Source organism: Myripristis murdjan, chromosome 16 (genome assembly GCF_902150065.1).
Source record: "Myripristis murdjan chromosome 16, fMyrMur1.1, whole genome shotgun sequence".
Classification (NCBI taxonomy): Eukaryota; Metazoa; Chordata; class Actinopteri; order Holocentriformes; family Holocentridae; genus Myripristis; species Myripristis murdjan.
The window spans coordinates 28496127-28522586 of record NC_043995.1 but is presented as its reverse complement, the minus strand read 5'-3'; the positions used below and the strand labels follow the sequence as shown (position 1 = coordinate 28522586).

General features: G+C 43.7%; 1 protein-coding gene across 4 annotated transcripts; it reads left to right on the top strand.

The window, feature by feature from the left end:
* Positions 1–668: 668 nt before the first annotated feature.
* On the top strand, positions 669–21856 carry etv1 (ETS variant transcription factor 1). 4 transcript variants are annotated; one of them, XM_030072457.1, is made up of 12 exons: positions 669–713; positions 1250–1340; positions 1659–1706; positions 6312–6365; positions 12538–12667; positions 14258–14449; positions 15765–16012; positions 18317–18385; positions 18513–18581; positions 18694–18863; positions 20534–20635; positions 21635–21856. In XM_030072457.1, exons 1-12 carry the CDS (start codon positions 669–671, stop codon positions 21854–21856), a joined length of 1440 nt encoding a protein of 479 aa, XP_029928317.1. The 4 variants fall into 4 exon arrangements, with proteins under 4 accessions (XP_029928317.1, XP_029928318.1, XP_029928319.1 ...); XM_030072458.1 differs by lacking the exons at positions 669–713; positions 1250–1340; positions 1659–1706 and adding an exon at positions 2553–2613; XM_030072459.1 differs by lacking the exons at positions 669–713; positions 1250–1340; positions 1659–1706; positions 6312–6365 and adding an exon at positions 2553–2613.
* Positions 21857–26460: the final 4604 nt, after the last annotated feature.

Genomic DNA, 26460 nt, shown 5'->3' with positions numbered 1-26460 from the left:
TTGTGTTGCTGTTGACTTGTGACATGCCTACAGCTTGTAACCCGTACATGATTGACTGCCAGCAATCTGATCCAGTGAAAGACATTGACAACCAATAGGAAGCGGAGTGCGGGTTGTTTCCATGGGAGGCCCCGGGAGGCGATGCCAAGCCGCTAGAAAGCAACACAGTGAACGGCGAGCGCGCAGGCATCAGCCGGGACCGTGGAAATCCTGCAGCAGCTCCGTGCCACACAGCCCACCCCAGCGTCCACGCTGATGAATCCGGTCCGCTGTCGCTAGGTAAGTGCACATTTGTCCCTGTGCCTCCTCTGTTTGGTAAGTTTTGCACGGCTTTCCTCGCGGCTGCAGCGTTTCGCAGCGCCCCGTCTTTGCGCTCTTGCCGTTTACGCACGAAATTCAGCAGATAGTCAACAAAGTTTACAGCGTCGCCGGAGGTGCTGCCGGTTATTTCCCTTCTCCTTGATGACAAATCTGTACTAGATTCGCTCATAAACTGTGCCTTTCTGAATGAAAGTGTCTTATTTTTCACTCAGGGCAAGAGGAGAAAACCGTCATTCATGTGCTCCTCCCGTGTGTCCTCTATCCATCTCGCTTTTTAAGGGTGACCGGACGAGAGACTCGGCAGAAAATTGCTTAAATCCTTTACAGCAGCAGCCACAGCGGTGAAGATGGATGGATTTCACGACCAACAAGTGCCTTACTGTAATTCTAAAGTGAGTGATCAAATGTAAAACCAAACCAAACCAAACCAAACAAAAAAAAAAAAGTTGGAAACAAATCAGATAACAGATGCACACTTGCACTACATCCGCTTCTAACCTCTACAAATCCATCAAGGAAGACGCTTTATCTCTGTTTATCTCTGCTGTGTCACCCTCAGTGTGTGCTCTCGCTGTGATTGTGTGTTTTATTATCTCCAGTACTTTGTTTTTGCTCCACTCTTATCTCTGTCTTTCACTCAGCTGCTGCCAAGACCCATTTTCCTCACACGGGTCAGTTTCATGTGATCATCAGAGATGAACAGTTAAACACCGTGTCCATTATTTAGTGTTTCTGGTTGTGCATTATGCTACAACTCGTGAATTTCCATGACAAGAGGAGAGCACGTCCCTTGACATGGGTCAGGCTTTATTCAGGCTCTTCTGCTGCTCTTTCAGCTGTCATTAGTGTAAGTGTGCTGCAGCCAACAAGAGAATCACTGCTCCAGTGAGAAAAAAAATTGATTTGTGTCTTTTTACCTCCTTTGCAGAAGCCACGAGAGAAGACAACGAGCAGCGAGAGGCCGGCAAATGACAGAAAGAGAAAATTCATTAAGTCCGACCTGGCCTTGGACACTGAAGGTAGGCAGAGGGCAGGGAGAAAGCTAATTTCACGGCTTCTAAACATTTAGCAAAATTCAATTGGTTTGTGGCCACCTGCACTCCTAAGTACAAAATCTCAATTACAACACAGCGGCCTGTGAAGATTCTCACAAGCCTCTGTCAGTGGTTAGACACACAAATTGAGTTATTAGGTGCACACGTGCCCACCGCGCTCCAATGGTGCCAGCAGCACATGAGCCCGTCATAATGAAGTCAGTTGTTTCTGAAGCTTCTCTTGGGTTCTGACTTGTTTTTACTTTTCTTCAAGCGTCGTTCTCTGCTTTGATTCTCCCCCAGAGCTCTTCCAGGACCTCAGTCAACTGCAGGAGGCTTGGCTGGCAGAAGGTGAGTGTTTTAAAAAGTCGACACTTGAGGAGTGAGGAGGAGAGATGGGTAACAAAAAGAGAAGGGGGAAAAAAAAATACAAAAGGATAGATTGTGAGGGGGGGGGAAAAGCAGCCTCGAGTTACATGCCTAGCATTGCAGTCCAATTAAAAGCGTGTGTGGAAGAGGCACCTTGTGTGTCATGCATACATTAGAGACTGTGATGAGCGAGGGGTCTTGAGGGAGACCGAGGAGGCTCTACCCAGAGAGTGTCATCACAAATTACCAGGAGAAGGCTCTCCGACGCTCACTGTCTCTCCTGCCTTTGGCAAGAGCTAACGCAGTGCACGCCAGCCGCCGCCGCCGCCACCTCCACCTCCACCAGCAGAGCTGAGCTGTAGCCTATCATCTCTCTCTCTACCTCGCTCTCTCTCTCTCTCTCTCTCTCTCTCATACACACACACACAGAGACACACACACACACACACTCACTCCCTCACTCTTTCTCTCACTCACCTGCTCTCTCTCTCTCTCTCTCTCTTTCTCTCTCTCTCTCTCTCTGCTTCCTCTCAGCACACCTCTCTCCAAATCTTATCCTCTACAGCTGTACCATCATCTTGTCTTCTTCAATTTCATTTCTTGGCGGAAAAAAAAAAAGAATGGATCTATAATTTTTTTTTTTCCCTCTCGCACTCTCTCCCAAAAAAGGGGTTTGCCTCCCCTGTGCGACCACTGTATTTTTTTTTTGTTCGTTTTTTTTCCCTCCTTCCAGTTTCATTTATATATTTATTTGCTTTATTTTTTTATTTAATTTTTTTTTTCTTCTCTAATGGCAAGACTTGCTCTTTGTGGTCTAACTGAGACGTGATGCTTCAGGATTTAAGCGCGAGTGTCCTCTTTCCATCGTGTCTGCAACACCGAAGTTTTGGTTAGTAGCGAATATTGATCATATTTTTTGTCTTTTGCTGTGTTTGTGGTGCATGTGCATGTTTCTCTTTGTTTAATGTCGTGAGTTGTGTGGTTACTTCTGCTCAGAGATGTGACTTACTTGTGCAGCTTTTGTATTCTGTAAGTTTGTAGTGCACACTGTGTATCTTTGTGAATAATTAGTTTAATTTGACAGGGTTACTATGAGCAGCTGCTGATTTGGTCTGTCACTGTAAAATTAGAAACCAGGCAGTGTAAAGTTGCATTGTGAAAAGGAATAATTGCTGGGTATTGGAAATTTGAACCTATTTTTGCATGAGTACAGATGTTTGTGCACTTTTAAAAAGTAAAGCAAACTGTGTATTAATTTGGGCCTCAGCACCTATTTAAAAAAAAAAAGTTTGTGAAGTGCAATGGAATATTTTTCTCTCATTAGACTTTTCTGTATTATGCATTATTGGCTTATGCTGATAATTTCATAAAAACATGTAAAGTCCCTTTGTTTGATTTATTTTTTATGTCGATTAGTTTTGATAAATCAATATTAAGACTTTGCTGTATCAGTTTTACAAGTTTTGTTTCACGCTGAAATTTGGATAAATCAACACTCTGGCATATACAAATATAGTGATCACTTTTAATTTTTGATCAATTTCATCCTAAAACAAGACAATTGCAGCTTGAAGTTTCTGATAATATGTCGCTGTTATTGTTAAGAATTACAGAAAAAAATAAAAAGCTGACCCACGTAGCCCTCAAAAATATTTAATCATCCCAGTGAAAAGTTGCACAGCCATAATTCTGGTTACAAAGTAGTCCTCTCAAGTGCACAATATAAGTGAATTAGAGGGGGAAGTCAGCTTTAATACTTTTTTGAACAGCATGGACTTTTATCTTAATACATCCTCTGGAAAGGTGTGGAGAAAGATTTTGCTGCCACCCTTTTCCACAGGTGAATAAGGCTCTCAATCATTCATGGGAGCCATCTATTCTTTAACACATTTGAAAATGCTCGCAGTGTAATCCAAAGCTTTTAAAAAATGAAAAGTATGCTTTGAAGCAGATATTGGAGTACTTCAGCAGACTCTCAGCGCCTGTTAGATTATGAGGCGGCGCAGCGCAGACCGCAGGGCGTGTAAAAGAATAAGACATGATTTTAATATTTCAGTATCCCAGTGAGAAAAGAGACGGCGGCCGCTGATAAGAGATATTACTGTTAAGGATTACAGTTCTGCCTGTCATGGATCAATGTGATGATGTACGCTTCAAGATTGTAGATTTAATGAATGACTTCCTGTCCATTAAGATGAAAAGGAATACCTTCCCATTTCTGAGATTTATTAGTTCAGGTAATTGGAACAAGAGGGGGAATTATGAGAGACGGACTGAATTTCCGACACAGTCCAAGAAGGTTGAGGGGTTTTGTCACCTGACAGGTGCACATCCAAACCCCACACATCTACCGGCCACCCCCTCATTCATTTTTTTTTTCTTTTTTTTTTTTTTGCCTTATTGAAATACCTCTGTGCTTCCAAAATTTCACAGTATTTTCATTTCATACCTAAAAAAAAAAAAAGACTTTTTGTAATTTGCAGATTTGCCGCTTTAAGTATGTTTATGCCCGTGCAAAATTGAGTTTTTGCCGTTTTTTTATCGGTGAAATCGGTGTGGACAAAAGGACTCTGAGTTGGTTTCACAGCTAATGCCTGTCTCGCAGATTTGAGTTTCATTTATTTGAAACTCATCGCCCCAGACAGGCGCAGGTACAGGAGGCTTGCATTTGACGGTCTCTCCTTTTTGAACGGTGCGTCTTTTCTGCCCAGGCCTCAGTTTGGACCCTTTTCCTATTTTTCCCCTTTCCTTCCTCTCTCCTTTCTTTCTCTCTTTTTTCCCCCCTGTCCCTCTCCTTTTTGTGAATGGCGGCAGATTTCCAGCTCTGCCGATCTCCCCGGGAGTTTGGTGCAGGGATCAGCTGGCTCATTCACAGACTGAGGCCGGTGACTCATCCATCCTGCACTTCCTTCTGGACATAAAGACACTCTTTCCTTGTTTTATTTTTATTTTTTTTATTTTTTTCCATCTCCACTTTCCTTGTCCCTTCTCGAACTTGTGTTGCCTGAAGTTTCTGCGAGTTGGTTCGTTTGTGTGGTAACAGTGAGATGACAGCTGTTTGCTGAGAGTCATTCCTTTTCTTTGTGCTGTTGTTTAGGCAAATTTGGCTGTTGTGGTTATGAGAAGAAATAATTGGCTCCAGTATGTTGAGGCTTCTTTAAGGTGTGGGTATTATTTATCATGTAATCAGCTTTCTTTTATATTTGCTTTTGATAGCCCACTAAGTAAGTGCCTTAGTGTGTTGCAAAGCACTAATCCAACACAGGCACTGCAGAATAGCCCTGTGTAAAGTGTTATTTTTTTGTCATGCTTGTTTTCCATCGAATGTATAATTCAACCAGATTGCAATACAAATTGCTGTATTTAAACCAGCTGCATACAACAGAGTATTTGTGCTTTTAACCCCAGAGAACAAACTACAGTGAAAAAAAAATTTAAAAAAATACAGCATTTCTCCCCTGTTTGGAAATATGGAGCGCTTTGAAATACGGTGCTCCTGTTGATCTGTTTGTTGTTTTCTTTTATCAATTCACACCTTTGTGTGAAACAGCATCAGGATCATATCCAGAGTGTCAGAGGATGGCAAAATGTCGATTTTGGTACGGGCTACCGACATGTCGAGACATGTTACTGATTGTGTGATAATGAGGATCCACCTCATTGTGCGTATAAATAGACGTGCTAATGACACATTTAAATCTCCTATTGCCTTTCGCCAGAGTCAAACTTGAGGGACATGAAAAACTGTCACCGAGTGTAAATATGTGTGATATAAATATGTACATGCCTAATTGGACCCAGAGCGGAGGAGGCTTCATTATTTTAGCATTAGCCCGAGTGCAGGGGCGTTCGAAGCATAGGTGAAGCATTGGAGGTTTGGAACAGACCTAACTCGGTAGGTACAGGTGGATTCACCAGTAGGGAAGAAGCCAATTAGATACTGTTAACAATGGGTGTTTGGCTGCTGGCAGGAACTGAGAGTCGAGGCTAGCGAGCAGTCAATGGACGAGGCGACCTCAGGAAGTGGAATTAGGCGGTAGACGGATGCCTAAAGCAAAATATTATCTCCCTCACAGGCTGGCATTTGTGTGAAAATGTGGGTCATCGTCAACAGCTTCTTTGTCTGTCGTTGCATCGCGCAAAAGATTCTGCCTCGGAAGATTTGAAGGTTACGCTGAATTTTTTTACACTGATTTTGTTTTTTGTTTTTTGTTGTTTTTTTTTTTTTCATACTGGGAATGAAACGCTCATATGGTCATTTAGGTGTGGAGCGGCTCTCGAGACCCTCTAAGACACGGTGAAACCCCCTCTGCACATTTTCCAAAAAGCGCCTAAGAGAAAACAAGCAATACTTTTCTTGATTCCTAACAAAAAAAAAAAAAAAAAAAAAAAAAAAAAAAAGAAATCTCATATTGGTCTTTAACCGCCAGCAGAAACAAACAGGGATGGGATAGGCCAACTTAATATCCCAGAAGGCAGTTTGTCAGAGGAGGGTATTGAACTGCAGAGAGCTGTGATCAATGCAGCATTGTCTATCAACATCAGAAACAATCTTTCCCTTTCTTCTCCTCTGCTTATGTCTTTTAGCTCAAGTTCCCGACAATGACGAGCAGTTTGTTCCAGACTTCCAGACTGAAAACTGTGAGTAAGAGACCACATCACTTGTTTTTTTTCTGACTCTCTGTGTGTTTGTGCATGCACTGGCACACGCTTGTTTGTCTGTGTGTGTGTGTGTGTGTGTGTGTGTGTGTGAGTGTGTGTGTGAACGTCTGTTTTTTCACTCGTCTCAACTCGGTGAGAGTGCACATGGTGGCGTGTGTTTTTCCGTGTCTCTCAGTAGCCTCACCTTTGCTCGCACAAGTGCTCTCTGGAGAGCTGCAGCAGTCTTGCGGTTAGGTAGACAGGTGCATGATGGGGGTTGGGGGTTATCTCTCTCTCTCTCTCTCTCTCTCTCTCCCTCTCTCTCTCTCTCTCTCTCTCTCTCTCTCACTTCCCCCTCTCTGTCTTCACCACCACTGTGATATTATTGCACCTTGATTTATTTGCATAAGGAAACATCAAAATATTGTGGCTGATTTTCAGGCAGTTGAAGTGATATTTTTAACACCAGCAAAACCAAACTGCAGTCAGTTGACAGCTGTTTGGAATTTTTGAAATGAAATTTCTAAGCTTGCAGAATGTTCCTTCGTGCCCTCTCCTAATCCCACATTTTGCACTTTCTGTTAGATTATACAGGGAAATAGTAGTTATTCCTATATTTCAGTGACTTAAAGGCCCTCTCTTACACCCTCCAACCTTCACTGGCCTTTCTAGTGTTAGCACAGTATTTTACAGTATGAAATAAAGCATGCTTTCTTCTCTCTTTCTCTTTATCTTGCATAATTTCACTCCCAAAAGTAGGTTTTTAAATAACGCTTATGAGAATTTGATTTAATTTCTGTCTGCTTGCATAAAAACGGTGATGCTCAGTGTAGTCGGGATGCAATAGTTAGTATTACTTCACCTGGTTGTGCACAGTGAATGCACACAGGGCTGGTGACTTGGCACCGTCCACTTCTGGAGGAAGTAGTGCCAAGGTGGGGACAGAAATGGAGTGAGTGGAGCTCAGTGGGACCCGGTGCTAGCACATGTCTTTCAGATGAGCCAAAAGGCCCATGCAACTGTGAGAAAGCAACAAAATTGTGTCTACATATCCTGTGTCTTCTCTCCGTCCTTCATGCCCTTTAAAGTGTTCAAGCAACTTGGGCAGGAGCTGGGACTCTGGCTGGAGCACAACGACGAGATAAGACCGCCCTGATTTTAGCAGTTTTGCATTTGATTCACTGATTTGTGCTCTTTTTCTTTCAAGATTTCACTGCTTAGTGACATTATCAATAAGATTAAGGTTTGAATAGCTTTGGCATCAAGCCTCTTAACCCTATAGTTGAGTCAGGCAGCTTCCTATTGGCTGCTCCAAAGTCAATATTAAAAAATCCAAGATGATCATGTTTTTTTTTAAATTTATTTTATTTAATTCATTTATTTATTTCTGCCACCAGTGCTCCTGCATTGTATAGACAAACTTGAGGAGCCCAGCCCGGATAAATCAATATCTTTTAAGTCACCTCATAAAAGCTCTCATGTAACCTTTATTTTTTTTGTTTTTGATTCTTGCCTTGCTTTCGTATTTCTGACCTATGATATTACTGTTCATTTTATGTTTGTTTAAGACTTTATGAAGCTCTATGCAGCCATAAAAAGCTCCATAAAAGGAGAAGTTCATCTCTGTTTATAGCCCATTGTGCACGAATATTTCAGCTTGTGATTCAAGACTGATTAAACACCAGCTTGAATTAAAATAGACCATAATTGTAAGTTGTTGTAAAAACAGCTGCACATGGTCTTCTCTCTTTCCTTCAAGTGGTATACCCCTCGTTGTTGTTTTTATTCCCTCATTCATTTAAATGGTCAGTGCATACCGGTGTTTAGACTTGGACACACTGAAGGATCGGCCTCCGTCGCTGCATGTGTGGCAACCTCACCGCGTAACGGTGACCCTTTGGGTGTGGAATAGCTACCCCAAAAAATCCAAGATGGTGGACCGGTGCGGTGCAGCAGAGAACCAGAGGTCACCGAGACTGTCCCCTCGTCCTTCAGAGGTAGCCAGGGCGGGTGGCCACTGTGGCAGGAGACTGCTGACCATCTGAATTGTCCTGTTGGCAACCTGCAGCAGACTGGAGAGGCACTAACAGATGGTGGGAGGGTGAGGGCACCGTGGTTGGGCGCTCGAGCAGGCATCCCAGCCGGCAGCGCTCCCATATGGGTTTCACCGAGCCGAGAGGTGGAGGGACGGACGTAGAGATGGAGGGAGAGGGAGAGAGGGGAGGGGGAGGAGGAGGAGAGAAACAAAGATGGAGAGAAAAAGCGAGAAGTATCAAGTTGTATCTTAAGACAGAAGACAGAGAAGTGAGGGTGAAATGAGGATGAAGTATTTATTTTGACTGTTTTTTTTTTGTATTTTGTGTTGGACGTCTCAAACCTGTTCAGGCAAATGGAAGAAAAGTGAATTCCCTGCAACATTAAACGTTGAAACTCACCCACAAGAGCAGCTTAGTTAGCAGAGGCAGCTGTAAAATGTCCTCAGTCAGCTGCCGTATTTTGCGTTTGCCTTGTTGTCGATTTAGTTTTCTAACCTACAAATACAGCAGCATAAAGAAACACCAGTGTTATAGCATTACTGGCCAGTGTGGATGGCTTCTGTAGTTGTGTTTTTCACCACATTGTTGAATTCCCAGGCCTCTTAACTCACTTTAAAATGTGAAAAATCACATTGAATATTCGCTGTTTAATATATCTTGGCTACATTTCATTTCTTAGGTAACCTTAGCCTGCAAGTGTCTGTTTTTTTTTTATTATTTTTTAAGTACATTTTAAATTAGCTGCTCTTTACTGTGCACCAATAGTTTCACTTTTGCCTCAATAAAATGTCAGCAAAGTAACTGCACCTCTGCTCCGACTTATTTTGGTAATCTTTCTGCCGCTTGACAGCCAGAGAGAATGATACACAGAAAAGGGATGGATGGTGTCAGGGTTTTATACAGCGAGAGGAGAAAAGGGATGGCGTCTGTGGGGAAAAAGCAGAGAGAAAGTGCATGGCAGAGAAAGAGGCATGGAGGTGCACCGCGGCTCTTATCGGAAGGCGGCTCCTCGCCATTCCTCACGTATTATTTTGTATTTTCATTTACAGTCGTCAAATGTATTACCTCGTGACGAGCCGTAGCCGTTTCCCTCAATGCCGACGTGCTATTCCTCATCCTTTTAGCACAGAAACAGCTTCTCACAGCTAATGTATCCTCAGGCTGTGACAATGAAGGAGAATTTTCTTTGTCTAAAACTCCAACACAGATGCTTACCATTAGCATAACTTAGCGGGGAATGAAGGAGTAGAGGAGGTGTAAAATGAGGCCACACGTAACCAGCAGATCTCAGCCTCTAACATTTAACAGCGAAGGCGGGCACCTACAGTAGGTGAAAATGGAATGGAAGGTTTTTCGCTGCTGCCAAAAGACCTGTATTTTTTTATGAATGGGCTGGAGAAATATCTGCCAAACGCCGGCGTCGGTTCTGCCAAAGCACACAATTTGTGGCTGAGAATACACGGAAGTCTGGCTCGAGTGCTCTTTGATCATCCCTGTATAAATGATTGGCATAACAAATACTTAGAAGCTAAAATTAAAATATTAGACGCGAGTTGAATTGACAAAAAGAAAGAAGGGGGGGGAAATGAAATATTTCTTGAATGTGGAGCGCCAAAATGGGCAAATTAATGAATTTTTGTTATCAAGAGAACACATGACGCCAGTTCAGTTTTCGAGTAAACATCTCTATTGAATCTCTGCATCCAAGAGCAAAGAAAATTACAGAATGTTTGAGTTAATAGCACAAAAAAAAACAACAAAAAAAAAAAAACATTTGCATTCAAAATAGACCCAGTAATTGTTCTAACTGCCTCTTCTTTTAACCACCCTGCCATCTTGGTTAATCAATATGTAGATAATGAGAGCAATCAAGCAGCGATGGGCATGACATTCTGGACTAAAAAGGAAGTATCTGTTTTAGTTAGGGGCAATGCCTTCACTATTGATTTGTGTACCTTGGCACCCCGCTGACGAAATCTATTGTGACATTTCCATTTCTATTTTAAGGCCCTCTGTCTCAGCCCAGGTGAAGCTATTGTTAATATTGCAGTTCATGTGGTGCTTGGTTAAATACAGCATTTGTATAGAAATATCGCCCGCATGAGGGTGAAATAGCCCACAGAATTACTTTTTTTGGTGTAAAATAACAAAAAAAAGAAATGTAGGCCAGCAGCAAGTGAGCTACACATATAAACCTCAGAAATCAGTGGAATTAGCTCTCATGTGGGGTCCCTGTGTGTTTAGTGTACATGTCGATTAAAGCGAGGCTGATTGTGATCCTCGGGCTAAAATAAGTTGTTATTGTGGCTTTACAAGCCCCTTAACGAGGCTCGGCCGTGTTTGCGAGCAGCGCTCAGCGTCGTCAAAGGTCTCCCCTCAGGAAGTGCCTCTTTGACCTCCAATCGATGACCCGGAAAGGTCAGGCCCCCAGCGAGGGCTGCGAACAACCCCTGCGCTTTGTCATGCCGGGCCCGTGTGGCCCGTCCCCCAGGGGCCCGGCTGGGCGTCAGATGGGGTGTTGGCAGATCGACCCCTGCTCATACGGCAGCTGTCAGTCACCGTGAGAAAAAGTCCCCGAAACGTCCTCCCCTCCCAGCCTGTTTGGCCCTGAGGAGCTCCCTCGCCCGCGGAAAGACAAATATTCCCACCGGCATAACCTAAACCACCAGTTTGAATCTTTTGGTTTGTCAGACGTCTGAATGTTTGTGTTTGGTTGGACGTTGATGGATTTCGTGCATCCCTTCATAATCTCTGGCTGTTTTGTTTTTACCGAGCCAACACCGACTCCCATCCTGTCAGTAACATCAGTCAAAATCCATCCCCTTCAACCGCGACCGGCCCTCTCCCGTGCACCGGCGGGGCCTGCCAGAGCGCTGTGGGATGGCCTCACCGCCGCGCACGGCTTCGTGTGCCGCCGCGGCGAGACGGTGATTTCGCGAGGCAACCCAAGCCTGACTTCATTCTGACTGACTGGGTTTTCGTCAGAAGCGCAGCCAATTGGATTAGCGTTGATCATGACTCAAGATGATGGGATGTTAATCAGGACTGATCAGGCACTTAACAGCCTCTCAGATGCACCGGGCTCACTGTGGGGCCATAGGTAGCGCGCGCAGGCCCCTTCAGATCAATGAGCCCTGTTGTTGTTGTCTGGGGCGTATTGACAGCCAGCTGAAAGCAGATAAAGCATTTAGAGGAGCCCGCCGCACCCCCACTTTTATGATATTTCGCTAACAGACTCCCCCTCCAGAACAGGCCATACAAATGGGATTTTAAGTGAGTTGTCATCGTGACGGATGGCCTGAGATGTCAGATGTAAATCCTTCGGTGGACGCATACGTAGAAAAGCCTGCACAGGGTGGATGGGTTGCCATTATTTTATACCAGCCATGTTTGCCAGCATTGTTTTTTTTTTTAACCTTTTCTCCATCTTCAAGGAAGGTTCACTGAGCATACACACTCTTTCTCAGTGATTCACATTCACACAGTTGCACACATTCATATCTGCCGGGGGCTGCCAGTGCCATGACAGAAGCATCTTTAATAAAACATATTTGTTTTCCAGTTTGGGGAAAGTTACTGCACGTGGCCTGTGGTGCACAGAACAAAGGTTAGAGTGATATATCAGCTTGGAAACATCGGCCTTTTGTTAAATATCAGATATCAGACTGCTGCCAGTATGAACAGTGTGTAAACGCTGCAATTTGAGTTTTTACACATTTTATTTTTCCCTTTTTGTCGCTTAGCAATGTGTTTTGCACATTTATTCATAGGAAGTAATGCATCGTAAGTCACTCTACCATATGTAGTTGCTAACCTTAGAAGAATTTCATTAGTCTGGTTTGCAATGGAGAGTTTTAGAGTCCCATGACGCTCTTTAGTAAATGCAATTTTGAGGCCTTTTCCATCCTGACGAGTAAAATTCTGCACAAATCATCAAATCTTTGCATTTTTTTTTTTTTTTTTGGCAAATTTCAAAGATGCTGGGTGTTGGCACAAAATGTTTTTGCTACTGGCACCTTCAGTTATAAAAATAATCAGTCCAACCCCAGCACCTATTATTTCATAAAGTGTGATTCATCATTATTCACCGTTATCTAAATGGGCTTCTCTGAATCTCTCCCTCTCGCCTGGTGTAGTGGCTTTCCACGGACTGCAGCTGAAGATCAAGAGGGAGCCGCACAGCCCGTGTTCAGAGCTGAGCTCCAACTGCAGTCAGGAACGGCCCTTCAAGCTCCAGTATGGAGAGAAGTGCCTGTACAACGTCAGGTGGGTCACTCTGCAACACGTCTGCCGGTCGCGTGACTCAAAACAGCGACACCTCCTCTGCAAAATGATCCACAGCATTCAGTCAGGAGGCCCTACATAAAGAGGACGTGGTATTTTTTTTTTTTAGTGTTTTGCTACTATCAGCCGCTGTTTTGTTGGTATTGATCTCCACTTTCTGTTTTTAACCAAAAGAAAAAAGTGCAGTTTGAGTTGTATTCTAAAACTATATATCCACTTTTTAAATCTTCCTGGAGAAAATGATGATTAACACAAAACTGAAACATGTTCAAGTACTTTTCAACGACAAAGTCAATCATTTTTATTTGAGGGATACTGAATCATGAACCACGGCATTTTTTTTAAATTATTTTTTTCTTTAAACTGGGTGTATAACAGTATTCAAAAGAACTGTTCAATTCTATATCATGTCAAATTTGTAGTTTATTATGCATAAATTGAAACCATAAACTGCGCTAAATATTTTTAAATGAGGTGCGGCAGAAACCGGAGGCATCTGTTATTGCTAAAATAAATTCAGAGCGCCCCCGTAACAAGCGCAGTTATGTTCAGTCAATCCTTTTCTCGAATGATCGTAAGGGGTCGATGGCACAGGAGTGTTGCTTAGTTACACTCAATCTTGAATTGATTTGATTTGTAATACATGACATTCATTCTCCTTGCATGCTCGCATAATGACCTTGTGTGTGGAGAGCCATCTTGAAGCCGTCTCTCGTAAGTGGTGAATCATGTGTGTGATTCATTCGCTCACCTGGTGACATCTGCTCGGATGCATATAGGGGACAAAAAGGGCAAAGTGTAACATTTGGCGTGCTGCGCGTTCCGTCAAACCTCCGCGATGCACGGGACGTCAAGAGGCGGCGGAGTGACATTCACACACTGACTAGACTGAAAGAAGTCGGTTCAGATGGTGGAGCGCTTGATAATGGAAATAACACACAGCACATGCAGCACTGTGCACAAAACTACATGCAAAACCAGTAAAGTGAAATTCAGGAACCATATTATAAGCCTAACAAACAAAAAATCCAATACTACTCCACAATAACAAGCTATCACCTACGTTTTACTTTTTAAAAATTCTGCTTTTTTTATTATTTAAAACTATACACAGTTTGAAAATGTGTATCTCCTTAGCCACGTTGCTCCAAAAGTGATACTTCAAAACAAGAGTGTGCAACATAGCCGTGTTGTAGAGTTGCCTCATAAGCCTCGGTGCTCCGGTCTCTCAGCCGTGTAAGTTGTTATTTCAATTTTCTGCTCACCTTCATTTACACTGCATGTCCTCCTCCATGATTAATGAAGATCTGATAGGTGAACTCTGCAATGGGTGACCTGGATTCACCCCTTCGGTCTGTTTCAAGGAGAGAGCAGCGTAAGCCTGTGTGAGTGTGTGGATGAAAACCATGACACAGGAAAGCGCACGCCAGCATCGCGAGTGCTGACGTCTTCAACATAGACGACCCCGGGGGGAAATCAAACCTCCGGCTCCGGGAACCAAAGTGACACCGAGCGATGACGTCGAAACCTCTGACCCCTGTCTTCTCCTGCCCCCCTCTCTCTTTACCGCAGTGCCTATGAGCAGAAGCAGCCTGCAGGAATGAAGCCCTCCAGCCCAGTGACGCCCCCCTGTAGCACCCCCGTGTCCCCGCTTCATCATGCCTCCCCGACGGCGGCCCCGACCCCCAAGCCGGACAGGACCTACCCCCCCCACGTCCCGCCCTCGCAGCCTCTCCCTGACAACGCCTACTCCATGGACCACAGGTACTTCAACCCGCAGCCTTTTTTTTTTTTTTTAACATTTACATCACATTTGCATTTTGGCCATTTAGATGATGCCGGCACCTGGATCGGCTTACAGTGAGGTCGACAGTAGAATAACTTTACAGTACTGGATGCAGATTGGAGTTTTAGTTGTACAAACATTTCAGAGAGGCAGAGCTGGAGGTAGATGTTACAGGTGGACGGATTTCATTGACTGAGTTAAACGAAAGAGCCAGTTTACTGATGTGTGAGAAAGCTACACTGCAAAAAGTCAAATCTTACCAAGATTATTTGTCTTATTTCAAGTCAAAATGTCTTATTTCTAGTCAAAATATCTCATTACACTTAGAATAAGACATGATCACCTCAGAAATAACTTGTCTTTAGACAATTTTCACCTGTTTCAAGTGAAAATTTACTTGAAACAAGTTAAAATTAGCTTGAAACAAGAAACATATTCTGCCAATGGAACAAGCAAATTTTTACTTGTTCACTTGTGTCACAAGTAAAAATTTGCTTGTGACACAATTGAACTGAAATAAGACAAATACTCTCGGTAAGATTTTGACTTTTTGCAGTGTAATTTGCAAATTTGAATGTGATAGTTGGGACTTAGGCCAAACTATAAATAGAAAATATGACAAGCAGTGACAATTTTATACAGTCATTCATGGCAATGTGGCATTCATGATTTTGAATGGTCAGCGTGGACAGCTGTGGTCAGCCTAACCTCCATGACTTAGCATGGCAAGTTTGTATTTTTCCATTCAGTAACAAAAGCACTAGGATTCTTACCATTTGTATATTTTTTGCATATTTTTACTTGACTTGCGTTACTAAGCCAGAAAAAAAACAGTGGCTCTTTGGCTCCACCCACTGAGGTTTAACTCAACCAATGAGATTATTTGCTTCTAAGCATTTTTTTTTTTTTCTATTGAAACTCCAATCCTCTTCTTCAGTCACCATCCTTATGTTTGTGTGCAGACAGTAGTAATGAATGCAGGTTTCAGCTACAGTGGCTTGACAGCAGATAAAGTAAATACTCCTGTGTCCCAAGAGTATTCACACACGATAAAGAAGTACAATAAGATAAAGAAGGAAATAAGTACCAGGCAGAAAAAAAGTGGCTCAGCTTGTCACTCTTTTTGCTGGAAAGCCCACTCATGTGTTTCTTTAAGCAGCTTTTAACCCTAAAAGTGTCTTGTAAAAGCTATTGGAAGTGATTCAGGCCATATGAATTAAAGGTGACATGTTCTTGGATGCTCACTCTCCTGGATAGTGGATAACTTGTCCGTCGGTTCATTGTCATCCTCAGATTTCGGCGTCAGCTCTCAGAGCCGTGCCACTCGTTCCCCTCCCCGCCGACGATGGCTCGGGACGGGCGGCCCATGTACCACAGGCAGATGTCGGAGCCCAACATCCCCTTCCCTCCTCAGGGCTTCAAGCAGGAGTACCCCGACCCCCTGTTCGAGCACCCGGCCATGATGGGGGCCCCGCTACCCCACACATACCCTCCCTCCATGATGATCAAGCAGGAGCCGAGGGATTTCACGTACGACTCAGGTGAGGATTTTTTTTTTTTTGGTTTTTGTTGTGTGCATGTGTGTGTATGTGTGTGTGTATTAATCTCAACATCTCTGTGGTGACTGGTAAGTAATGTGATAAGAAGTCTTTTTATGGTATTGATGAAATACCGCAAAAAGCTTCAGCATCTTTTTGCTGCCAGAGCGTCATCATTTCAGGAATGGGAGAAGACGGGAGGAGGGGCTGGAGTTTATTGAGTTTGCCCATTATTAGGGCAGGGGATCTGGCTGGGCTGGGTGTCTGCGCCGGCCTCCATTTCCTGTCGTGCTCTAATAGAAAAGAGGGGGGCCATGCCTGGTCACAATACGAAATCCATCCTCCCACGCTTGTCCGTTCCCTTTAGTGAGTGAGTAAAGGGACCTAATCATCAGCCTGGGGCCTCTGGGCCTGAGGCTACATCAGGACATGAATGAACATACGCTGAGCTGCTGGGTTCATTCACAAGACGGACAAACAGGACCCGAGAGAGGAAGAGCCGGAGTAGAATCTGTGACCAGTCAAGGAGAAAAGCAGCGTCTCCACAGCCACTTGCCATGGCAGTGATTTCAGGAAAAACACCGTGGGCCTCCTTTGGGTCTGCCCACTCGCTGTTACATGAGCCCTTTTTCCCCCCCCTGACAGCAGCTCTGCAGTTTTCAGCGCTGTCACGGAAAACTGTTTTTCTCACTTTCCAGTGGAAAGTGTACTCGGCCGTTTATGTGTTGACTGAGTTGCATAAGCTCTTGGCTCTTGAAAAACACCATTGGGTAATTTCAGAAAAAAAAAATACACAAGCTTCAATGAAAAAAAAAAAAAAAGAAAGAAAAGAAATCTTAGGTCCTGACGAACTCACTTTTTGAAGCTACGAGGTCAGAGTCCATCAGCAGCACCTTGTGTGTGAGGCATCCATTTAGACTTTAGGCATTTTGTGACTTAGAGTACGATGAGTGCAACAACCAAACAAGCCTCAACTCCTCCATCACCATCAGTACAAACAGATGGTAGTAAAGACTGATAGGACATTCTAATTAAAGAAATATAAATAAGGACTAAAGAGCGTGGCATAAGGCATTTTTGATCCATGGTTCAACAGGCAAGAAGCTTCACCGATGCACTGTACAGCAGCGTATGCCCAAGATTGAGTATTAGGGTGAATTTATTAGCAGTCACTGTGGAGCTTGTTGACTGGAGCAGGCCTGTTGCAGAGGATGGGAGGGGATCTGGTAATTTCATTAGCAGTAATTTCCTCTACAAGCCCATTACTTTGATGAAGTTCAGAGAAATGTTTATGGGCCTAAATGAAGGGCCTTAGTCTGTTTATTGAACATTCACTTTGTTACTGGTTTGGCAGTTTTGATCGCAGGCCATGCCTGTGATGCCTGTGTTATGGGAGGCTCCAACATGTACAGTACAGGGACGTTCAATCGGACAGTGTTGTAAAGCAAACTAGTAAATGCGGGTTTACCCACAAAAAGGGAATTATTTGATTGGAGACGTCCAATTAAACCTAAACCAAGAGGCCAATAAGCTCATGTGATGGTCACCTAATAGACACCGGGGATTTCAAATTAAAAGACTTGTATGAGAAATGTGCAAATTATTCGTAACCAACACTATTCATAAACACGATTGTCGAGTTGAAAAAAGTTTGATTGCTCATGGATTTCACCTGTCACGTCCATGATGTAGAAGAGTTTTCAATGGATAAGTGAAAGAACAAATTTTTATGCATGGAGAACACTGAGAAGTGAGACAAGAAAAAGCGGAACGGGGGAAAAATATTGGGATGGAGCTCCAAATATGTTATACACTGTGCACAGTATATATTTTTTCAAATCAAAAACATACATTTTGTAGAGTCGCCGCGACTCATTCGGCTATGTTTGGCTGGAGTGAAACAGAGTCATTCATAAAAAGTAAAAGAAAGTGGCACCATGTAATTTTGACCTGAACACACTACAGACGCACAAGCGCAGGAGCCTCATCTCCAACACTCGCATTATGAAAAAGCTTACATCATGTCAACGCGCTCCACCGTGATTTCATGCGAGCGCCGCGGTTTATGCGGTAGTAAATCTCCCTCCGTGTTCAGACGCCGCGAGTGTGTATTCGCCGTGTGATGCAGCTCGCCTGTGGCTGGGAGCCGTTGCGATGCTGGCGCTAGAGGACATATTCTTTAATCAGAGCCAGTGGTGCATTGAGTGAACAGGCTGTGACTGCTCTCAGATAACTGAGATAGTGTTCTTAATGCTGCCTTCAGGGCCTTTAACACCCACTCTCCCATTCTTGCCTGGCTTTCAGCAGAAGTGCCTAGCTGCCATTCTGTCTACTTACGGCAAGACGGCTATCTGGCTCACAGTAACAGGACTGAAGGTACCGCCGACGACACGTGTGGATGTTGTAATGGTGCATTTTGAGTGTTTGACGAATACCATGCCAATCATCAGTCCTTTCTTTGCTTTTTTTTTTATTTTTATTTTTTTTTATTTTATTCCTCTAGGTTGTATGTTTGACAAAGTGGCGAGGCATTTCTATGACGACACATGTGTGGTCCCCGAAAAGGTCGAAGGTGAGTCCTCGCTAAGTTGATTCTGATTCACCAAATTCCACTTGATTTATAGGGTTTTTTGGTTGTTTTTTTTTGGGAAGCATCACACGAGAGTCGACTTTGTCTCCTGCAGGCGACATCAAGCAGGAGTCGGGCCTGTACCGCGAGGGCCCGTCGTACCAGCGCCGAGGCTCCCTGCAGCTCTGGCAGTTCTTGGTGGCCCTGCTGGACGACCCGTCCAACTCTCACTTCATCGCCTGGACCGGCCGCGGCATGGAGTTCAAGCTCATCGAGCCGGAGGAGGTGAGGATCTCATTGGTCCGTGCGTGGTGGAAATGCATGTGGTATTTGCAGTGCAGGGCAGCCGGTTTGCAGGATCCATCGTGCCAAAGGTCAACATTTTGAGTCAAACGAATACAGTTGTCCCTCGCTATAACGCGGTTCACCTTTCGCGGCCTCGCAGTTTCGCGGAATTTTTTTTTTAGTGCAATTTTGCATGCTTTTTTTTAAAAAAAAAAATATTATTGTTATTTTTTTTTTTTTACAGCGCATTGTGTTCTGCGTCCTGATTGGCTAAGGGAGAACCCGCACATTGTGTTCTGCGTCCTGATTGGCTAAGGGACTGTAGACCATTGTCAATCAATCTCCGTGCCATGTCTCCTGTACAGTACAGAATGTGTTCATTCTATAATACTGGACTTATTTTTCTATGAAGGTTTGAACTTTGAGAGTTTAAACAAGAGAGAAAAGTGAGAAAATGTTAATGCCTGTCTGAGAAAAGTGTATAAAGTGTGTAGTGAGGGGTTTTACAGCCTTAAAACATCTAGAATAACTGTAAAAAATAAAGCTGACTACTTCGCGGATTTCGCCTATTGCGGGTTAGTTTTAGAACGTAACTCCCGCGATAAACGAGGGACCACTGTAATACCCTCTGCTCTTGCAGTGGCCAGGTCAGATTTGCTTTAAAAGCCCACGCAAAGGCGACATTTCATTTTATTTTTTATCAGCCACATGCAGAAAAGCCAGTTCACCTCCATGAGCCGTTAGTGGGTCAGCCCTGTTAAATATTTCAGGAAACACGCGCCAAAAATATAACCCATGTTGACGGTTGGGCCTTTTGAAATGGAAACAGATCCTGGGTTTGTGCGCCCCCCCCCCTCACATACACACACACACCACACACACAGTGCGGCTCAGTCAGTCCTTCACACTGATGGAGGATGAAGGAGGATGCAGGGTGCGGGATGGGGGGTTGGGAGGCTAGAAAGGAGGTGGTAGAGAGGGGGTATCTGGCAACCGTCCACAAAGCCTAACGGTGTTACGCTGTGCGAGCCAGCTGCAGCAAACAGGGGAGCCCATTCATGCCATCAGGTGACCAAACTGCGCTCACGTCGGGGGCACCGGGGACAAACGTTATCCGAGTGACCGTCAGGACGTGAAAAGAGAGGAGGTCCGAGTTTGATTTTTTTAAATTTTCCTTTTCAATCCAGCGGCTCAGGGAAGGAGAGCGACGCATGAAGAGGGAGAGACGGCGAGAGAGGGAGAGGAAAAGAGGGAGGAAATAGGACGGAGTAGTTAGCAAACCGCAGAATGGCAGAGAGGAGGAAGCGAGGCGAGCGCCGTGGGGCTGTGGGTTTGGACTGCGAGGCCGGGTGGTGGGTGGTCTGGTAGACAGGTGCTGTAACATCTGCTGCCTCCTCCGCTGGGTGTGTGACAAGCTCCTAATGAACACATCCCTGGTCAGGTCTGCCCAGTCTGGACGCACTCTAATTATTGTTATTAGGAAGTATGGATTAATAAGGTTTGCTTAACATTTCAGCTGTCATTACATTCCTGTCAGGAAATGGGGGTAGATGGTGCGTGTCTGCGTTTGTGTGACTCACACTTTTGGCATTCTGCTGTAATTTCCCCTCGCGTCTCCTGACCGCTTGACTCTGTGATTTGTATCTGTATGTTACAAAAAAAAAAAAAAGGTGGCCCGCCGATGGGGGATACAGAAGAATCGACCAGCTATGAACTACGACAAGCTCAGCCGATCGTTGCGCTACTACTACGAGAAGGGAATCATGCAAAAGGTAAAAAAAAAATTAAAAATCAAAAAATCAAATACATGAATTCATTGTGTTTCACCTGCATTTGGAGATTTAAACACAGACAGAGGCAGAGCTGCTCTGGAGGCAGAAATAACCCCATCGGTTGAGTTGAAGCTTGAAAGGCAGATCCAAAGACACACATTTGACCTACATTTTCGAAGAAGGAAATCAAATTACAGATGAAGAAAATCCATATAAATGTGGCTGATTACTCTTTTGTCATTCGTGATCATTGCATTTGTGATCTTGGAAAGTCAGCTGTTAACTAGCTTGCCTATATAGCTGCAGGAAGGTATGGCTCATTTAAACATGGAACTAGCAGACTAGACTAACTAGACTAAACTAGACTAAACACGAGGTTCAAGGTCATCAGACTAAAATATAGCGTAATGATTTTTAGTAAATTAATCTGCTGTGAAATTAAACTATTCTTCATTTTTCCTGGAAGCCCCTTCAAGACCCCAAATGGTCCCCAGACCCAACTTTGGAAACCTAATCTAGTAGCATGTTAAAATTTGAATTTGAACTAAACCGGTGAGATTGTTTCCACCTCCAGAGCGGCTCACCGTCTCACACTGCAAAAACTCAAAATCTTACCAAGAATATTTGTCTTATTTCTAATCAAAATATCTCATTACACTTAAAATAAGACATGATCACCTCAGAAGTAACTTGTTTTTAGACAATTTTCACTTGTTTCAAGTGAATTTTCGTGAAATTTGCTTGCTTCATTGGCAAAATTTGCCAGTGGAAACAAGTGAAAATTGTCTAAAAACAAGTTACTTCTGAGGTGATCATGTCTTATTTTAAGTGTAATGAGATATTTTGACTAGAAATAAGACATTTTGACTTGAAATAAGACAAATAATCTTGGTAAGATTTGAGTTTTTGCAGTGCGGAAATGTTTGTAGAGCTACACGTCTGATCTGATACCTTAATTCATGTGTGTGTGTGTGTGTGTGTGTGTGTGTGTGTGTGCAGGTGGCGGGGGAGAGATACGTCTACAAGTTCGTGTGCGACCCCGAGGCCTTGTTCTCCATGGCGTTTCCCGACAATCAGCGGCCGGTGCTGAAGACGGACATGGAGCGGCAGATCAACGAGGAGGACACGGTGCCGCTGTCGCACTTTGACGAGAACATGGCCTACGTACAGGACGGGCCGTACTGCCAGCCGCACCCCTACAGCGAGGGCTACGTTTATTAACGTCAGCCCCACACTCACACACACACACACACACACACACACCTCATCCACTCCCCCACCCACCGCTCCTCCCCTGCCAGCTCCCCGCACCTGAAACTGTCATATCCTCTAATACACAGTCGCTTGGGGAATGAGACCGAGTAGACACATCCAGCGGAGCTCCCCTTCTCTCTCTCTCTCTCTCTCTCTCTCACACACACACACACACACACACACCCTCTTTGCTCTTGTCTTTTTGACGTCCAAGCCGTACAGCAGGATGGAGAGTGCACTTTATCGGACAGGAACGACGCGGTGTTAACCTGCCAAGGCTAGCTACGTGGTTGGCTTTTTTTCTAGATGTTTATGTTTGTACGTTAACGTGGGATTCGTTTTTTTTTTTTGCTTTTATTTCGTTTTTACTCCTTTTTTCCCCCCCGCCAACCCTTCTTCTGTTCATTTTGAGCATGCAACACCGTGGTGAGACAGGACTCAACGGCTGGTGGTCACCCGAGGACAGACACACACAAACACACACATGCGGCGGTTTCTCGAGACTTTGAAAACTTCGAAGACAGTGGAAAAAGAAACACACACACACACACACACACACAGCGACGGCAGGAGCCCCCCCGCCCCGCCCCTCCTCCACCCGCCCGATGATCACTTTCGTTTGATTGCCCTTTACTTTATCTCGTCCTCATCCCATCATGTACTTTCATACTCATTTTATTAAGTGAATACTGCAATGTATTGTAATGATACTTTTATGGTGAAGTGACATGATTATAGACTTGAAAAAAGTGACGTGATGATGATGATGATGAAGAGACATTTAGTTGCCATCTGAGTCCAGAAGGAACTGCCTTGCCACCCGTTTCCAAACGGCACCTGTCAATAATTTCTGCCCCTCGTCCGCTTCGACACTGTAGATTTCATCCAGTAGGTGTTTTTTTGTTGTAAATGATCGAAATGCAGTTCAACTTCACTGGATCCTCCTCTCAGCTGATAGGAACCTCGTGGCGTAGGAAGACGCGCGAGGACGGCACTCCGAACCGAATTGTCCCGACGAACTGTATGGATGAAGTCCTTTTTTTTTTTTTTTTTTTTTTTTTTTTTTTCTCCAGCATAACATGTGAATGGCCTGTATTTAGGATAATGAATAAAGATACAGGCACTGTAAAAAAAAATAACTGATGCATCGAATATACTGTACACAGCAGTTTTTCCTTTGTATTTTGAAATACACGTACGTCCAAGCTGCAGTCATTTGTCATTCAGATGTTCCGTGGAATAAAAAGGTGAAAATGTATGTATTTTAATGACACGGCGGCCGGGATATTCAAGAAGTCATTTTGCAAACCCCACATCACCAGGATTTCATAGACACAGCAGATTTCATACGTTCAGACGGGGAAAAAAAAAAGAAAAAAGAAAAAAGAAACTAAATATCAGACAGAAGGTCAAACACTTGCCCTCCGATTTTGTCTTTTATTTTCATTTTTTTGTTCCAGGTGAACTCAAGGTGTATATTTTGCTTAAAACCATTGCATTTGCCGTTGATAGGGTTGCTTTTTGGTAAAAAAAAAAAAAAAAAAAAAAAAAAAAAAAAAGTATAAGAAATATTTAGAGTTTTATAATGTGATAAAGATCCATGTTATATCCCAAAAAAGAGAAAAAAAAATAGTGTTCCATTGTATAATCAGGTAAATGCACATCTGTTGCTGCTTCAAAATTGTAAGTGTATTTTGTAGTCTCGAAAGAAAAAAAAAAAGAAGAAAAAGGTAAAAAAAAAAAAAGTTTGGCAGCTACGGCCTGCCAGTCTGGATTCCTCATTTTCATTTTGCTCTTTTATCTTTCTTTGTTTTGTTCCGTCAAGCATTAAAAAAAAAAAGATCTGGGTCTGTCTGAGTTTCGTTCTCAAGGTATACATGTCTGGGATGGGGATTGGCAATAGCAAAAATTCTGTAATAAAATAGTTCTGAAAAACAAGCTTATCAACACTTTTCAACTAATTAATCTTCACCAATGTGCGGAAGTTTTTTTTTTTTGTTTGTTTGTTTTGTTTTGTTTTTGGTCCAGAATCTTGCATGTGATGGAAAATGCAATTTTGGTGGTGATTTCCACAGCCAATCTTTGGACGATTGCTTCTTCCTTGACAGAAAAAAAGATGAGTTGTAGGCCACAGATTTACATATTGGCACAGAAAAACCGCGCGGTCAAATCAAGTGTATGTGTTTGCGTGCTGAAGGGGCAATAGATTACGGCCTCTTGTCAATTTCCAGGTCGGAACGAAAACTCCCAACCACAAAGCATTTAGCCAAAGTGACACCTAAGGAAAAATCAATGACTAATTTAAGGCGGTATTTTTTCATGTAGGTGAATTGTTTCTGTCTTTTGTTCTCTTGCTCTTACAAGAGTGTCAGTAATGAAAAAAAAAAACAGAAAAAAAAACGGTAACACTGACTTAAAGTTATTATTTCCCTCTGTAAAGTGTCACTATCGCTAAAAATCAATGACTAATTTAAGGAAGCATTGTTTAATTGGTTCCACTGATGGGAAAAAAAATGAAAACGGATGTGTAAGTAATGAAAAAACACTGCTTGCCTTAATTTGTCAGAGCAGGTTACAAGCAAACCCTATTACAGTGGCCACTCTCGGATTTTTTTTTTTTTATTGATTGTCCATAGTGCGAGGAATTGCCTCTTAACTTTATACATCTGATTGCTTCCCAGAGGCATTTAACAACATCTAATCCGACACGCGGAATTGAGAATAGCGCCAAAGCTTTTAATATGATAAATGGCACTTATGATTTGGGTAACCGTTCACAATAGCCTTATTCCAGGGTATTAACCTGTGTGTTAACTACTGGAAAAGTAACATAAGTCCACAATAATACTCCTAGTATCTCCTTCATGCATAATGCGGTTAGAGGATTATTAAAAAAAAAATACCCTGAGCATGATTTGTGCCAGTGTAATGGAAGCTCTTACAAAGTTGTATCCTAATTCTCTGATTGCACGTCTACTGGAAAAACCCGTTTGCTGCCGAGGCGGCCGTCGTCAGGTGTGAGGGAGCCGGTCAGCCTCAGCGGCTGCGGTTGACTTTCGCTGTTCAAATGAACTTCACGGTTACAGAGCAGACACAAATGGCTGCGGTTTATTCAAAGTCCGCCATTGAAATCCCATGCAAACACCTCGGCGCTTTAAATATGTGGCGAGCTTTCATGTCGTTGCACATTGAAATGCCGCGGCAGCACCGCCGCGCTTTTGGAGAGAGACGCTTGAGGTTTGCCGCTCGTAGGTTTACTTGTCTTACACCTCCGAGGCGTCACGTATTCAAGCTGAAAATCGCCATGCAAATCCTATTATCTGGCCCCAGTTCAGAGATCGAGAGGCCTCGGCTATCAGGATATTTACCATTTATGGACATATGCTTTACATCCTGTGCCACTGGCCAAATCCTCCCCTCCTCTGCACTACCGGCCACGCTAATATTCTGTGTATCTGAACTGTGAATTGTGGTCCTCCCCCACTGTAACAAACAGATGGCCATTCGATCTTGAGTCATCACAAACCCATTACGAGAGTGACTTGTCCTCGCCCCGGCCGCCTTGATTCGTGCCCGATGGCTCTCGCCAGTGTTTGCCCAGGCTCTTAAGTCATCCTCAGGCTTCGTGACACACTGTGTTTGCTCAGGTTAAATGGCTTGTGTTGCCCGTGGAGTCCCCTGATTGGCTGTGACACTGTGGTATTTGACAAGTGAAATGACACCGAGCGGGCCCCACTGCAGCAAATGTGTTTGGCTGTTTGAAACAAGTTGGCTTTTAATACAGTGTGTTTACACACCAAAAAGCCCTAAGTGTGTTTCTATCTGTGTTGCCAGGGTCTATCAGTGGCCAGACCAGTGAGCATAAATCATTCAGGGGTAATTCAGGGGAACAACAGAGGCTCTAAGAGGAAAAAGCAGGGAAATTATAAAGCCTCTATAATGGAGGCCCTATTACAGCTGGTGGTACAGTATAAGCCCGCCTTAGTAAATGGCTTTATTGTCTAGGAGGCTCTATTTTGGCCCATCGCTTGGCTAGCCAACCAGAACTAAGGCTGCATCTGCCCAAAATCACTCAGGGAACTGTGTGCTACTTGTGAACAAAATTTGATGTGATGATTGAAAACTTTCCAGTAAATTTCCATTTTCTCAAGCCCCAAGTCCCAAACCCCAAATCCATACACTTTTTTTTTTTTTTGCTTTTGTTTTTGGTCTTTTTTGTCTCTCTCTCTTTTTTTTTTAATAACACAAATTACAGCACACCCACCACGGCCCTAATTGTTTTCGTCAGTAGCCACTCCAGCGTGCGGATCAAAGGTCCCAGAGAAGCTGCTGACTGCTGAAAATAAGCGTCGTGGACTAATTTAGGAGGCTGCTGCTGTTTCGGGGTTGCAGGCGACGCCACTGGTCCGCACTCATTACACTCAGCTCTCTTGTTGATCATCTTCCTGCTCCGGAGCACATGAAACACAAAGGGCCTCCCGACATAAAGCCCTATGACAGTAATAAATAGCCTCCCTGATCCAGGTTTAGAAAGCTGTGAAATTGGATATTGAGATGCTCTCCGGAGCTGC